This window comes from Vulpes lagopus, chromosome 12 (assembly GCF_018345385.1).
Source record: "Vulpes lagopus strain Blue_001 chromosome 12, ASM1834538v1, whole genome shotgun sequence".
Taxonomy (NCBI): Eukaryota; Metazoa; Chordata; class Mammalia; order Carnivora; family Canidae; genus Vulpes; species Vulpes lagopus.
Window position 1 is genome coordinate 5,367,314 of NC_054835.1, and position 16,550 is coordinate 5,383,863.

The 16,550-nt window shown below is 47.2% G+C and overlaps 1 protein-coding gene across 4 annotated transcripts in view; it reads left to right on the forward strand.

Moving 5' to 3' along the window:
• The window catches only part of LRSAM1 (leucine rich repeat and sterile alpha motif containing 1), a 44,928-nt gene that overhangs the window by 15,884 nt on the left and 12,494 nt on the right, over nucleotides 1–16,550 (forward strand). Inside the window, exons 1-8 of one of the 4 annotated variants that reach the window (XM_041724167.1) lie at nucleotides 1,156–1,246; nucleotides 5,137–5,267; nucleotides 8,480–8,509; nucleotides 8,941–9,063; nucleotides 9,284–9,423; nucleotides 10,745–10,789; nucleotides 12,512–12,582; nucleotides 15,839–15,938. In XM_041724167.1, the coding sequence (XP_041580101.1) occupies nucleotides 1,180–1,246; nucleotides 5,137–5,267; nucleotides 8,480–8,509; nucleotides 8,941–9,063; nucleotides 9,284–9,423; nucleotides 10,745–10,789; nucleotides 12,512–12,582; nucleotides 15,839–15,938 (707 nt within the window). In that variant the 5' untranslated portion in view covers nucleotides 1,156–1,179. Of the gene's footprint in view, nucleotides 1–1,155; nucleotides 1,247–2,307; nucleotides 2,445–5,133; nucleotides 5,268–6,717; nucleotides 6,876–8,479; nucleotides 8,510–8,940; nucleotides 9,064–9,283; nucleotides 9,424–10,744; nucleotides 10,790–12,511; nucleotides 12,583–15,838; nucleotides 15,939–16,550 lie in introns of those variants that run through there. The other 3 variants (XM_041724168.1, XM_041724169.1, XM_041724170.1) reach the window with 3 other exon arrangements.

Below are 16,550 nucleotides of genomic sequence, written 5' to 3' on the forward strand. Positions count from 1 at the left end.
AGTCAGTGAAAATGTAAACTTACACAGCCAGGCATAGCTCAGGGCCACCAAACTAGGTGGTGCAGCCCCAGCATCCAGCACGCTTTACTGAGGGTGACCAGTATCACCCATGTGGGTGAATTTTCTTCGGATTCAGCCTCCTAGGGTGGGGTTTTCTGCTCTCAGGCCCCCCAAACCCAGGCAATCAGTTCCTCTGCTCCAGGGTAGACTCCCTGGTGCAGTGCATGTTACCGGGCGCAAGAGCTGTGCTGGCCAGAGCTGGGGCGTATCTGAGCTGCTTTTTCCACTCAGCAACCTCCTGCCTGGTCCCTCAGGCCTTCCCCTGGGGTAGGGAAGGGTAGAGAGGGTATGTGCTCCTGAAATGGGCGTTAGGTAACTTGTGCTGAGTCCAGGAGGCCTCTGGGAACAAGTGAGAAGCTAGCAGAAGGGCTTGGCTCAACAAACAAAATCCACAGAAAACCTCACAGCATGGCAGTGGACAGCAGCGTGGGCATTTGTGTGAATTAGATCCCTGTTTTCTAGGCCTCATAAACCCGTAAGCAGATGCACATGTGCCCATGTAAACATTGAGTTTTTTCTTACTTATAAAAATCACATTGTTAAATTCCAAGTTCATGTAGAAAGTACCCCAGAATCTACCCTTTAGAGGAAACCATATTGAGTTTGATAGAGATTTCTCCAAAAAAAATTTTTTTTAAGATTTTATTTATTTATTCATGATAGACATAGAGAGAGAGAGAGAAAGAGAGGCAGAGACACAAGCAGAGGTTGAAGCAGGCCCCATGCAGGGAGCCTGACGTGGGACTTGACACCAGATCTCCAGGATCATGCTCCCAGCCAAAGGCAGGCGCTAAACTGCTGAGCCACCCAGGGATCCCCAAATTTTTTTATAAATATACTAAAGTGAGAGAATATGAGTATTTCTTTAAACAATTTCCCTTTTTTCCACTTATTTATGTTTTTACCCAAAAAACATGAATCACATGCTAGCCGCATGCCAGGCACTGTTTTAGGTGCTAGAAATGCAGCAGGAACAAGACAGATAAGCTGCCCCTGCAGAGGAGACTCAATTCAAACATTCAACTCTGTAACTAAACCAGGTGCTTTAGGATTGTGTTGAAAACACATATAAAGATATTTCCCTTGTGTCTGCAGACTCTGAACCTCGACGCCTCGTCCATGGTTTACCCCCCACAGGAGGTATGCAGTGCTGGCACCCAGGCCATTCAGCAGTTCCTCTGCAAAGGTAAGGCCAGGCAGCCTGCCTCCTTCACCCAGTGAGCAAGCATGGTCCCAGCCACTGCCCTATGCCACCCCAGACTTAGGGGATAGCAGAGACCCGGGAGGCCACAGCCCCCACCTGCTCAGATCTCACCACGTCTAGCAGGAGAAACAGGCAGAGCAGATGGTCACAGGAACTCTCATTACTGGTTAGGTTAGGGCATCAGAGAAAATCTGAGAAAGGGGCTCGACCAAAACCTGAGGGTATTTACGACTTAAGAAGGAGAGAAGGCTGTTGCTGGCAGGAGGAGAAGCAGGTTGAAGGGCTTAGAGGGGTACATGGTGGGAAGCAGGCTGCAGAGAGGCAGGTAGGGGTGGCCACACAAAGGGAGGGGAAACAGGTGAGGGGCTGGAGAGGCCACCTGGGTCCGGTGTCACCCAGGAGAGGACTCATCCAGCTGCAGGGAAGAGAAGGGCCTGGAGAAAGCAAGCATGGAGGCCAGAGACTAGTTGGGGGTCATTGGGGTCATCCAGGACAGGCCACGGTGGACTGGACTCAGAGGAGTGACAGCGCAGCTAACACCCAGGGCCACCACTGGTCTGGGCACCCCAAGGGGAGGCCAGAATACCCGGCCACCTCCTATCTGCCTGATGGCTCCTGGGGAGCTTGTAGAACATGGCCAAGACCCATACACACAGTCAGGTGTGGGTGACAAAGGGGCCATTGCAAAACAAGAAAGGAAAGCAAGAAAGGAAAGTCTTTTTCAATAAATGATTCCAGTTCAATTGGATATCTGTATGGGGGTAAAGAACCTTAATTTCTTCCTTCAATAGGAGACGGGCAGCACCAAGCATAGAAGGTTGATAAGTTACATTTCGCTAACATCGAAAAGACCCCATTTAGGGAAAAAAAGAGCAGTCATGAAGTTAGAAAGGATATTTGCAAAACATACATGTCCAACAAAGGGCTGCTTCTGGCCCATACAAAGATGAAGGAAAAGGCATTGTCAAAAGACTCAAATAGGAATTTTACAAAAGAGAATATCCACATGGCCATTAGTATCCCCCCAAATTCTCAACATCATTTTTTTCAATAGGAAAAAAAGCAAATTAAAACTGCACAGAGACACTTCAATCCTAACACACCGAATTGAAATGGCTAAAATTAATGTCAGGACAAAGAATTAACAAGCACGTGGAGCGACAGCTTCCATACACAACAGGTAGGAGTGTAAGTCAAAAACTGCTTCCAAAAATTATTAATACCTCCTAAAGCTGAAAATTCAAACACGCTGTGGCCCATCAATTCTATACCTAGGTGTATTCTGTATTCTGGGAAAGTACATATGAATATATGTCAAAAGCCAAGTACAGAAATATTCGTGGCAGCACTGTTCATAATAGCCCAAACCAGACACAACCTACATGCCCATCAGTGGTAGAATGGGTAAATACATTGTTTCAGACTCACATGTGAATACTCCACAGCAATCAAAAAGAACAAAAAAAGTTTTACTGCCATAGCAGTGGTGAACCTCGCAGATGCGACATGCAGTGAGAAAAGCTAGACACAAAGGAATATACACTTTTATCAGCACATGAGCGCTGAACCAAACCCAATTCCTGTTCATAAGGGTGTATATACTTTTAAACATTCACCAAGTTATACATGAAGACTTTGTGCACTTTATGTATGTGATACTTCAGTTAAAAAAGTTACACATCACACAGCAGCTACTCGGGCCACACACCTATCCAATTAGTCTTTGAGCAACAGGTGATTCTAATGTGAATCCTGGCTAGCGGTAGAGCTAGATAAATTCTTTCAAGTATAATTGTTATATTAACTTCAGGTGTACAATATGATGACTTAATTCTGTATGTGACTCAGTGCTCATCACTATATAAGTGTGCTGCTTAATGCCCTTCACCTATTTCACCCATTCCCCCAATCAAACCCTTTATTTTCCTTAAAAGATTTTTAAATTACGTAATTTCTAGGTGTCGAGACAGAGAATAAAACAATGAGCATATGTATACCTACTATACAGCTTGAGAAATAATTCTTCAATTTATTTAAACGGTGTAGTAGGTATACGTATGTATGTAAAGTTTTGGGGTTTGCTCTTATTTTAAAAACATTTTTTAACCCATAAAAGATAACGTATTATTGTGGTTCTGAGCCCTGCTTTTTTCACTCAAGAATAGGTCTTAGGGGGCAACCCGGGTGGCTCAGTGGTTCAGCGCCATCTTCAGTCCGGGGCCTGATCCTGGAGACCTGGGATCGAGTCCCACGTCAGGCTCCCTGCATGGAGCCTGCTTCTCCCTCTGCGTCTCTGCTTCTCTTTCTCTCTCTCTTTCTCTCTTCTCTCTGTCTCTCATGAATAAAAAATTAAAAAGCCATTAAAAAAAAAGAATAGGTCTTAGGCCTTTTCCTATCTCAAAACGGATGGATTGGTCTTGTTTTAAAGTGCTGTAGGGATCCCTGGGTGGCGCAGCGGTTTGGCGCCTGCCTTTGGCCCAGGGCGCGATCCTGGAGACCCGGGATCGAATCCCACGTTGGGCTTCTGGTGCATGGAGCCTGCTTCTCCCTCTGCCTGTGTCTCTGCCTCTCTCTCTCTCTCTCTCTCTGTGTGACTATCATAAATAAATAAAAATTTAAAAAAAAAAATAATAAAGTGCTGTATAGTATTTCACATGGTGGAGCCCCACAGCTTATGTAGCCTCCCCTTTTGGTGAACATGAGGCTATTTCCAGTCTTCCACTGTTTTTTGTTTTTTTTTTTCCAGTCTTCCACTGTTATGAGCATTTTAACCCACCTCTCACTGGCACACTAGGCTTATTCCTCTAGGGCAGGCTGCAGTGGGGCTGGCAGGTGAAAGGGGCTAAGCGCTGTGCACTGCGTGAGTTTAGATTCCTGTGAGAGGCTTCTAAGAGGACCCTTTTCTCCTTCCTACAAATAACACTGGGTGTCTTTAAAGGTCTTCTAAGTTTGTTTATTCTGACGGATAAACAAGGCAGCCTACTATTATTGTAATGTTCATGTCCTTGGTTATTTGAATATTTTTTCATATACCTACTGTCTACTTTTAGTATTTCCTTTCCTGTTTATATTTTTAAAAGACCACTTTGGCCATATTAAAATCTAAAAGTTCTTTACCTCGGAACGCCTAGGTGGCTCAGCGGTTGAGCATCTGCCTTCAGCTCAGGGTGTGATCCCAGGGTCCTGGGATCAAGTCCTGCATCAGGCTCCCTGCTCTCTCCTCCCTCCCAGAGGGAGCCTGCTTCTCCCTCTGCCTGTGTCTCTGTCTCTGTCTCTCTCTCATATAAATAAATAAAATCTTTTAAAAAAATAAATAAAAAATAAAAGTTTATCTCAAAAGGATACCATCATTAAACTTAAAACGGTTACCATCTGGACGAAGATAGTTGCAATCTATATCATAGACCTAAGGTTATTAGCTACAGTATGTAAGGAATACCTATAAATTGACAAGAATAAGGCAAGCAACCCACTAAAAAATGGGTAGAGGGTACGAACCCTGTCAAGTTATACAGGAGAAAAATATGCAGGGCCAGAGAAGGTGAGGGTCTTGCCCAAGGTCTCACACAGGAAAGTATGGACCCAGAATTCTCCACTAATCTCCTTCTTCACATCACCTCATTCTTACTCAGGTGGTAAAGAGGCAGCTGCCAGCCTATTTATTCACTCAACTGACACTTCTTCAGTGCTTGCAGCATTCCAGACCCTGGCATTAGGACTAGTGAGCAAGATGGAGGGGCTGGTTTAGTCCAGGGCAGGGCAGCAGTGGACCAACCAGGCAGGTGGGACAGGATGCTGGGGAGAAGTCAGAGGCTGTAGCAGCTGATGGCTCTGTCCCCTCCCTCCCAGTCAGCCTGTATCATCTCTTGCAGAGTCCGGGCTGGAATACTACCCTCCTTCTCAGTACTTGCTGCCAGTTCTGGAGCAGGACGGAGCCGACACCTCCCGGGACAGCCCTGACGGTCCCATGGACAGATTCTCCAGGGAGGAGGTAGAGTGGCAGGTAAGCCGTACCTGCCTGCTGACGTGTGGAGTGGGGGCGTGTGTGTGCAGGGGGCCCTGGCACTGGTGGGATGTTCAGAACTGCGGGCCCTGGATTCCTCCATCAAATTCAAATTCACCTCCATCCAGACCAGTGTGCTTAGATGCTTTCACAGAGCCTCCGCCACCTCCCCTTACCACCTCAGCAAACATGAGCTGCACCAGGCTCCTCTTGGTTCCTTGAACCCCTCGGGACCTGTGAACTTGCAGTTCCTCCGTCTAGAATTCTCCCTGCTTACCCATCGCATCATTCAGTTTGTCTAAATCCTGCGTCCTCCGAGAGGTCTCCTGTGGGATGTTCTCAGTAGGGATTGTGTCTGTATTGCTCATTGTTCTCTCAGCAAGTACTTCCTGCCTCAGTGGCCCTTGCCATGTAGGGCCGCTATGCTCTCACGCTCTCCGGCTCTCTGTCTGTGGGGAAGTCAGGGAGGCACATGTGTCAGCACAGCATGGGGCTAGCCCTCCCAGGGGGTGAACTAGCCTAGGATGGGCATAGAGGAGGAAGCTTGGCCAGGCTTTGCCATATCAACCAGGAGCACCTAACAAGCCAGTCGGAAACGCCTCTGGCCCCACCTGAGCTCCCACAGAGGGCCCACAGCCCGAGGTCTCTGAGGCAGGTAGAGGGGACACCAATGGCCACAGGTTTGGCTTCTTATCTTCCAAGGACTTTTTATCAATCTCTGATTCCCTAGTGCCACCCTTCCCTGTTTGACCGTGCCACCATGAATGCCTTTGTAGTTTTATCTTCTTGCTGCTCTGTGAGAATTAGAGGGGGAGATTTCTATCCAGGGAAATCATGTCAGTTTTTACTCTCAGGAAGTATTTGCAATGCACACTTCTTATGCAGGATTATCAGGCTGACTACATAAAGCACTTTTTTGAAGCGGTAAGAAGCAAAAAACTATCCCATGGGGGGGAAGGGGTAGAGAGCTATCAACAGGTACGTCAGGAATCCTCTAGTACATATGAGGGGCACCTGCCTGGCTCATTCAGTAGAGCATGTAACTTTGTTTTCTTTTCTTTTTCTTTTTTAAAGATTTATTTATTTATTCATGATAGACACAGAGAGAGAGAGAGAGAGAGGCAGAGGGAGAAGCAGGCTCCATGCCGGGAGCCTGACGCGGGACTCGATCCCGGGACTCCAGGATCGCGCCCTGGGCCAAAGGCAGGCGCCAAACCGTTGAGCCACCCAGGGATCCCCTGAGCATGTAACTTTGATTTCAGGGTCATGAATTCAAGCCCTGCATTGGTGTAGAGCTTACTGAATAACAAAACCAAAAACAGTACAGATGATCAGTAAACATGAAAAAAATGCCCAACTCCTCTAGTAATCAGTAACTGGTAAATTAAAACAATAAAATACCATTTCCTCCCTTAGACTGGCATAAGTGTCACTTTAATTTCTTGGCCAGAGTGTGGGGAAACCGTGGCCTCATAAATTGCTCTTGGGAATGGAAACTGGTGCTCCCACTGTGGAAGATGACCTGATAATATGGGTCAGAAGTCTAAATGGACACAGCCCATGATCCAGGAGTCCTGCTTCTCCGGACATACCCACAGAGAGACACTGGTAAATGCTTCCTGCATGGGAATGTTCCTTGCAACCTTATTTGCAGTAGTGAAGTATTGGAAGCCCCCTAAACGTCTGCCAACAGGCAAAGGCTGAGCCAGCTGTGTCCTGTCCCTACTGTGTGTGAGATCTATCCAGACTTGGATCACAGACATATGTGTAAATGAAAAGGGAAGGCTGCAGAACACAATGGATGTAATCCCCCTCTTATGTTTAGAGAGAAAATCTATAGGAAATAGAACAGGTCAGTAATAGACATTAACCTGGGGCCGGGTGGGAGGCTAAGAGGACAGTTTATTGACAAAGGGACATGAGGGAATTTTAGGGGGTGATGGGGTGCTTCTCTATCTTGATTGTAGTGACTGTTACATGACTGCATTTGTCAAAACACTTAGAACTGCATACTAAAAAGAATGAATTTTACAGAATGTGAATTTTGCCTTCATTAAAACCTAATTTATATATGAACACACAGAGACAAATCTATATTTTCTAAAGGCACTTTGTAAGTTAGATGGTATGTACTTGGATCTGATAATGGTGCTTACATGGCAGTGGGCACAGGAGGGAACCAGGATCAGGCTGGGGAATGCTCTGTAGGTACTTTATAGGCTGTGCTTTTTATATTTTTATAAGGAGAATATATTCAGATATTACCTATATAATTAAAAGTTAATTTTAAAAATTTTACTCCTACCTCAGTAAAGGACAAATCCAATTTCCTTATAATATGCTGCTTTTACAGCTTAGACAGAGACTGATCCTGGCCTCTGAGTTGGGTAACGAAATACAAGGGCCACTTCAAAATATCTGTGTGTGTTTAACTACAAGAGTAATTCATGCTCCCTGTTATAAATCTGAACAATATAGAAATACGTAAACTAAGGGAATTACCTCCATTCCCCCCCCCACCACCACCACCCCTGCAGTCCCACCCTCTGGAGGAAATCCTCATGAACTGTTAATGCATCTCCTTTGAGTCCTGTCTCAACAGATACCAAACCCAGAGTTGAGTTTTGTTGCCATTGTTCTTACAAGAACAGAATCCTGGTGCACACAGAGTGAAAGGTGACAGACCTCTTTGTCTGAGGCTCCCCATCCTCTCCCCATTACTTAGCACTTGTGTGATCCACTGCATGGACGCACCATGACTTACTGAAGTGACCATCTCTGTTACTGCCGGCTTTTCACTCTGTAGAACAATTCTGCAGAATCTGTACATGTGCCTTTGTGCATCTGTGTTGTGGTGGGCTGGAGCCCTGGGGCACTGCGGGTGTGCTGTACAGAAAGGGAACCACACATCCCACGTCTTGGTCCTCTTTATGGAACACCACATCATCTCAGTGCTGCACCCCTAGAACTGTCCTGCAGAGCTTCCTACAGTGTGCTTTCTGCCCTGGTGTCCACTGGAGCCCCCGGGACCCTTTATCAGCCTACCTTTCCCCCTGGTCCCCATGTCCCCACTGCTCCCCCTTGCCCCCCAACCGCCATTCTGATGCAATGCCGTGGGGTAGAGCTGGAATCTGAGTGGCATCAGGCTGCCTGGCCCGGGAATCCCACTGTTGTCACCTTCTCTTGACCGCTGTTTTTTTTCCCCTCCCCAGAATAGGTTCTCAGACTACGAGAAGAAGAAGGTAATAAAGTGTCTTTTCTCCTGGGTCACTTTTCTCCTTAACAAAGATCTCCACTATTATAAAAGATTTGAAGGAACAAATTCATCCTATCTCTAAATAGATGGGAAACTAAAGTTTTCCTCTTAACTACCTTGCCTCACCACACCTTCACACAGCCTTGGTGGGTAATGGGGTATCTCCCCTTCACATATGAGAAGTCTGAAGCCCAGGGACCCCAGACCCTAACCCACCATCCTCTGCCAGTGAACAGAATGTTTTATTACAGTTGGGCCCAGGGAGGGGGTGGGAGGCACTGGGTGTGGGGGGGTGTGGCTCAGTGTTAAGACCTTCAGCCTATACTATTCAGAGTTTAAAAGGTAGGTTTACCCTGCTCCCATGTTCCAGCGCCCACAGAGCCTTGCCAGCCATTACCAGAATCTACCTTCTTATAGGAACAGAAGATGCTGGAGAAACTTGAGTTTGAACGGCGCTTGGAACTTGGGCAGCGAGAGCACGCACAGCTCCTTCAGCAGAGCAACAGTCAGAAGGATGAGATCCTCCAGACAGTCAAGGAGGTCTGTGAATGGCTATATGGGGGGCTTGTCTGCTCACTCTCTGCCAGGGGGGCCCTTACAGATCACCTAGTCCAGCCTCCTCTGTGTAACAGGTACCCGAGGAGCCTAGCAAGGGGAAGGCTCGGGCCCAGATCACACAGAAAGGCTTAGCAGGGCAGGGGGAGAAACTGGTGCAGAGCCCCTGGCTACCAGCTGAGGCTGGCTGGCTGTCCCACTGCAGGAGCAGTCCCGGCTGGAGCAGGGCCTAAGTGAGCGCCAGCGCTACCTGGACGCAGAGCGGCAGCGGCTGCAGGAGCAGCTGAAGCAGACAGAGCAGAACATCTCCAACCGGATCCAGAAGCTCCTGCAAGAGAACCAGAGGTCAGACCCCTACTCCTAAGGCCCAGAGTATTTCCCTGATGTGGCACCCTCTGAGGAGCCTGGAATAGGGGTCCGTTTCTCCCTCATGATGTCTACTCCTGCCCGGAGTTGTGTTTTTTTTGTTTTGTTTTTTTTAAAGATTTATTTATTTATTCATGGATCCCTGGGTGGCGCAGCGGTTTGGCGCCTGCCTTTGGCCCAGGGCGCAATCCTGGAGACCCGGGATCGAATCCCACGTCGGGCTCCCGGTGCATGGAGCCTGCTTCTCCCTCTGCCTGTGTCTCTGCCTCTCTCTCTCTCTCTCTGGGACTATCATTAATAAATAAAAATTAAAAAAAAAATATTTATTTATTCATGAGAGACACAGAGAGAAAAAGAGACAGTGATACAGGCAGAGGGAGAAGCAGGCTCCGTGCAGGGAGCTGACGTGGGACTCGATCTCGGGTCTCCAGGATCAAGCCCTGGGCTGAAGGTGGCACTAAACCACTGAGCCACCTGGGCTGCTCCTGCCCAGAGTTTTTGTATTAGGGTCCAGTGTTGGTGCTGCAGTTTGCACCAACCTAAAGAGAAAAGCATCTGCTCTGGACCTGACCTGGTCTGTAGCTCGTCCTTGGACCCATGCCTCCCAAGTGTCCTGTCTGTAAAATGAGGAAGGTTAATAGGAGAGTTGAGATCACGTCTTGCTCCAGTATTCTAGGTTCTAAGTAATGTGTTGCTCTGAGGTCAGCCATAGTGAGATTTGCCTTAACAAATCATGTCCAGGGTAGTAGGCACAGCTAGGAGCAGGCTTCGGTGGGCTTGGGGGAAAGGAAGCCAGATCAAAGTCTCCAGAAGCTCTAGTTAGGGCCCCTTGTGGAAAGCCTCCAGAAACGGGCTTTCACCACGTTCCCTGTTGTTTCCAGGCTTCCTCTTGCTTTTTCCTCACTCCTCCATCATGTAGTAGTTATATGGCACCCAAGCGAGCCGGCATGTGTACCACACAGTGGGCTCTCCCGACCTGAGCATCCTGGAAAGCTACCTCTGTCAGATGCTGCTTATGTGCTGAGCACTTTGTGTATATTCTCTTATTCACTCTTGAAAAATACTCCGTGAAGCTTTTTTTTTTTTCTGAGGATCCCATTTTGCAGATGAGGAACCAGGGATTGGTGTGGCTGAGTAACTGGCCCAGCGACACACAGCCAGAGGTTTTGAGGCTGAGAACCCCAGCTGGTTCCTCAGTACCCTCTGCACAGCCAGTGCAGTGAGAGGAAAGTAGTTCTGTTGGAAACAGGCCTGCTGGTGACAGCTGCAGTGACCTTTACAGTTTTGGTTTTCTCTACAGGCAAAAGAAAAGTTCTGAGATCTTGAAGTCACTGGAAAATGAAAGGTTAGTGTTTTGCTCTAGCACTTTCTCCACATTACCTTGGGGTTAGGGGAGGGGCTCAGGGAGAGGCCTTGTGATTCTCAAGGTTTATGCCAGAAAGTTTTCCTAAAGCTGTAAGGAGATATTCACCTCCTTAGGGAATATTGAATCAAAAAGAATCACTGCCTGTAAGTTTAACACACATGTACATTCATAAGAAAAACTGAGACAAAAATATTTATAACATCAAACTGTATTACTAGCATAAAAATGTAGAGAAAAATCCATTTATTAAAGGAAACACAGTTTGTTGCGAAGTAGTCAAGTAGGGACTGCAATTAAAGCAGAACAGGATTTCTTCAAGAAAGCATGTATCTATGCTCAGAGACCAAAAGGAGCCATGCTGAGTGGTTTACCAAATGTTTCTGAGGCAGAAATTAGAGGTGGTGATCTTTGGGTTTTTCCCTTTGTGTTTTCCCCCTTTTAGTAATTAGGAAAGATGGTAGCTGAGAAGGAAGCTTTCTTCTTCCGCCTCTCCCTCCGTCTTCTCTCCTTACCCCTCTCCTCTTCCCCCCCCCCCCCCCCCCCACCTTCCCAAGGATTATCTGGAATCCCTCCTGGTTCCCTGGAATCCCAAAATAGCCCTGTGGACTTTGTTGTGGTACTTGTGCTGGCCTTCTAGGCACCTGGCTGCTTGGGAAGAACTCCTGGGGGGTAGCCCCCTCCCCTGGCCACTTCAGCAGCAGTGCTGCGGTGCCAGAGGTGGTCAAGGCCAAGCCGGGTTGTGGCCAGTTTATCTGGCACGCGCCAACCAAGCACCCTCTCCCTGTTGGGCCCTTTGGGCAGGGTTGCGGCTCCAGCAGCGCACCAGTTGCAGCCTTCTCTTGAGGAGCCTGTGGGCCTGGGCAGGAGGCAGAGATGCTCAGACGCTTCTTCCAATGAAGTGCAATGTGCAGAAAGATGAAAAGATATTCCTTGCAAGCCACTGTTACTAGTTTACTGTGGGGAACGATGCCTCACATGCAGTGTGCATGTACATGCATCCGATGACCTTTTTAATTTTCATTTACTGTATCATGTATGTGTTTCCCATGCCTAAAGCCTCGTTTGTAATAACTGTAGAGTATTCCACTAAGTGATTATATCCTAATTAGTTCTCCGTGGACATGTAAGTTCCCAGGTTTTCTTCATTATAAACGCTGTTGTAGTAAATATCTCCTGAATATATCCGTATGCATTTATGTGAATATTTTTGAAGGTTTTCTTTTCAGGCTTTTCAATAGGTCTTGCCAAATGGCCTTCTAAAAGATGTTTTACCAGCTTATGCTCCTCTTCACAGTACTTGAAAATGCCTGCTTCCCCTTCACTGCTGCCGTCAGCACTCCTCACTTTCCTTGACATCCCACCCTGGGATGTAGAAAGACTGTACTCTAGTGATTAGTAATGTAAAGCTCTTTCCATGTGTTTCCATGTGTTTATTGGTTCCTTGTATTTAAGCATCTATGAAGTGGCTGTTTGTGTCCTCTGCCCATTTTCCTAAGGGAGTGTTCATCTTTTTATGCCAGAATCTCTGTCTACAAGGCTGGAGGTAAACAGGGTTCCTGTGGAAGTATGGGATATAACAGGAGCCTGTTTAGGTTGGCACCTCAAGGAGGACTTCCTGGAGAAGGTGGTGTTCATCAGATGGGATTCCCTGTGGGAAGTGTTAAATCTGCTGAGTAAACAGATGGATTTTTTTCCCCTTAGAATACGGATGGAACAGTTGATGTCCATAACCCAGGAGGAGACTGAGAACCTGCGGAGACGTGAGATTGCCTGTAAGTGGGGAGGGGCGTGGGGTCCTGGGAACAGAGCTTGTCTGACTTGGGGGCAGGAGAGACCACCTTCTCCCTTTGGCCAGGTATAGCAGGGTCAAGAGGGGCAGTTAAAGTCCAGCAGTGAAGCATGGGCTCCGGGGTCAGGCCAACTCTGGAGCAAGCCATGTGACCTCAGGGCCATTCCTGGCCCCTGACTATTCAGAGCCTCAGTGTTCTCTCTTTTTTTTTTTTTTTTTTTTTTTTTTTTTAAGATTTATTTATTTATGAGAGAGAGAGAGAGAGAGAGAGAGAGAGAGAGAGGCAGAGACACAGGCAGAGGGAGAAGCAGGCTCCATGCCGGGAGCCCGATGCGGGACTCTATCCCAGGACTCCAGGATTGCGCCCTGGGCCAAAGGCAGGCGCTGAACTGCTGAGCCACCCAGGGATCCCCAGCCTCAGTGTTCTTATCTACGAAATAGGGAGAATAATTCTCTACCTCATGGGGTCATTTTGTTTTTTTTGTTTTTTTCATGGGGTCATTTTGAAGGTCAGATGAGATTATGCCTGGCACTAAGCATTTCACAAAGGCCATAGGGTTTCTGTTATCAAAAGCTGTGGTTGGCCTCTCTTGTGTTCCTGGGAGTTCCCCATACTGGCCCTAGGGCACCACACTGTGCCCACACTTAATGGGGTGGGCAGGGGGGCCTTTCCGCCTGATTGTGAGCACTGAGAGCATCAAGCCATGTGCCAAGGAAGACAAGAAGTCCGTTCCTTGTTTTGTAAAATAAGCCATGATTCTTCTTGGCTGGCCCTGTCCTCCCAAGCCTGGATATTGGAGTGGGATGCTGTACAACACTGTGTACCAGGCCCTATGCCAAGCATTTTCCATACCCTACTTCACCTCCCTACTTCCTGAGGTGTCCTTATGTCCCTGTTTTAAGGTCACTGTTCTCCACCATTTATATAAAAGAAAACCTGTTTGCATCTCCAGAAGGATGTTTAAAAAATTGACTGATCAGGAATAGTATCAGTACCGGGGACTCTTGTTTCCAGCTTTTCAAACTTGGTTATTACTTAGCTTATAATTAATTTAAGATTTATTTATTTGAGACCAAGGGAGGGAGAGAGAAAGAGCACGAGCAGTGAGGAGAGGGAGCAGAAGCAGGCTCCCTGCTCAGTAGGAGCCCGATCCCAGGACCCTGGGATCATGACCTGAGCTGAAGGCAGACACTTAACCAACAGAGTCTCCCAGGCGCCCCTTACTTAGCTTTTTAAAAATGAGCAAGTGGTATTTTTATAACTAAAAAAAATTTTCAGTAAAAACAACAAAAAGTCCAGAGAATGTAATAATAATGCTTGTTGGGGACATATGGTATCAGACCGTCCTGTGTCCTGCCAAAGGAATCAGCAGGATCTTTCTGGAGGGCAGAACGGGTGGCTCCTATTTTTCATCGCCTTAAAACTGTATTCTTTTAAAAATTAGTCTTAGGAAATAATCAGATTGCACAAGGTTGTTAGCACAAGGATGTTTATCATTTAATAATTGCAAAAGAGACCAAATGCCCCCCAATAGAGGATTATCTAAATAAACTTTGGTGATCCTGCCCCACTGTGCTGCCAGCGCCTCACACTGCTATGTGGACATAGGGAAAGAGTCACAAAAACTGAGAAGTGGTGTTTAGTGTGGTAACATTTTCATTTTTTATTGTAGTAAGATACATAACCTAAACTTTGCCATTTTTTTAAAAAAGATTTATTTATTTATTCATGAGAGAGAGACCTAGGCAGAGGGAGAAGCAGGCTCCTTGCAGGGAGCCTAATGTAGGACTCGGTCCTGGATCCTGGGATCACACCCTGAGCCAAAGGCAGACGCTCAACCACTGAACCACCCAGGCATCCCAGCTTTGCCATTTTAACCATTTCTAATTGTACAATTCTGTGGCATGAAGCCCATTCATACTGCTGTGCAGCCACCACTCTCCTCCATCTCCAGAACATTTTTATCTCCCCCAAATGAAATTCTGTCCCCAGTAAACAAAAATCTTCCATCCCTCTCCCCTTCCCAGCCTGTGTAGAACCCCTACTCCACTTTGTTTTTCTGAATTTGACAACACTGGGTAGCCTCTGTAAGTGGAATCCTACCATCTTTGTCGTTTTGTGACGGGCTTCACTCAGCAGAACATCCTCGGGGGTCATCTGTGTTGTAGCAGGCATCAGAACTGCTTTCCTTTTAAAGACCGAGTAGTATTCCGCTTACATGTACACCATGTTTTGTTCATCTATCAGTGGACACTTGGGTTGTTTCTACCTTTTTGTTTTTTGTGAATAACACTGTGTGAACATGGGTATACGAATATCTGTTCTGTTCTCTTTCAGCTCTTTCATCTTAATTTTTTAAAAATCTATATATACATGCATTAAAAATTGACTAGAAGAATGTATATCAAAATTAATATCTCTGGGTAATGAAATCTAAAAGATTTGTGTGTGTGTGTGTACTGTTTGGTGTTTTACAATTAGCCTTTTCAAGTTTAAATTACTTCCATAGTTCAAAAATATTGGGGCAAGGGGCCACCTGGGTGGCGCAGTCAGTTGAGCATCTGACTCTTGGTTTCAACTCAGGTTCTGATCTCCGGGTTCATGAGATCGACTCCCACATTGAACTCTGCACTCAGCAGGGAATCTGCTGAAGATCCTGTCTCCCTTTCCCTCTGCCCCTCCTCCTGCATTTGTGCATGTGTGGGCTCTCAAATCTTTTTTTTTTTTAAGTGTTTTTTAGGGCAGCCCAGGTGGCACAGTGGCTTAATGCCACGTTCAGCCCTGGGCGTGATCCTGGAGACCCAGGATAGAGTCCCACATGGGGCTGCCTGTGAGGAGCCTGCTTCTCCCTATGCCTGTGTCTCTGCCTCTCTCTTTCTCTCTCTCTCTCTCTCTGTGTGTCTCTCATGAATAAATAAAATCTTTTTTTTAGGGATCCCTGGGTGGCGCAGCGGTTTGGCGCCTGCCTTTGGCCCAGGGCGCGATCCTGGAGACCCGGGATCGAATCCCACGTCAGGCTCCCGGTGCATGGAGCCTGCTTCTCTCCCTCTGCCTATGTCTCTGCCTCTCTCTCTCTCTCTGTGACTATAATAAATAAATTTTTTAAAAAAATTATTAAAAAAAAAAATCTTTTTTTTAAAAAAAAGTGTTTTTTAAAGGTGGCTGATGAGGTGAACCCTCCAAGGTTCACACCCAGGAGTGGTGCTCCTTTCTCAGCCTCGCCCCCATGTTTCCTCAGCCGCCATGCAGCAGATGCTGACAGAGAGTTGTAAGAACCGGCTCATCCAGATGGCCTACGAGTCTCAGAGGCAGAGCCTGGTCCATCAGGCCTGTTCCAGGTAAGGTAAGGAGGGGCTTCCTGTGTTGAGGGCACTCGCTTGGGCCCAGGACCGTGGGGTGAGCGCTGGGCAGAGCCATCCCTCCTGCCAGCCTTGGCTGTGTGTCAGGGGCGAGTGGTGACCGCTCTTTATGATTCCTCTAGCTGGACCCCATGATTGGTCAGGCTCTGGTATAGTGACAGCAGTCACTCCCCCGTCTCCTGCACTTCCTTCCTATGAGCCAGGCACTCAGCCAAAGGATGTGTTGGCTTATTGAATTTGTGACGTTATGTGTTATTAGCCCTGTTTTGCCACCACAGCTCAGGTTCAGAGACCATATGACATACTCAAGGAAACACAGCTTGCAGGTGGCAGAGCCAGGGTTCAAACCCAGACACAGTGGGGCTGTACTCTTAACCATGGTGCACTCATCAACCTCCGAGGGTCTGTAGAGGTTGGGAGCAGGGTGCCCTGGAGGGGATGTTGATAGGGCTGCTCTCACACTGGCAGCAGCTGTGGGTCTGGCTGGCCAAGTTTGCTGCATTGCTGCAGGTTAGTCTATTGAAGGAGCCACAGGTGTCAGTAGAGCCAGTGGAAAAAAGCTCTCCATGCTCAGGAGATGGGCCAGGAGCA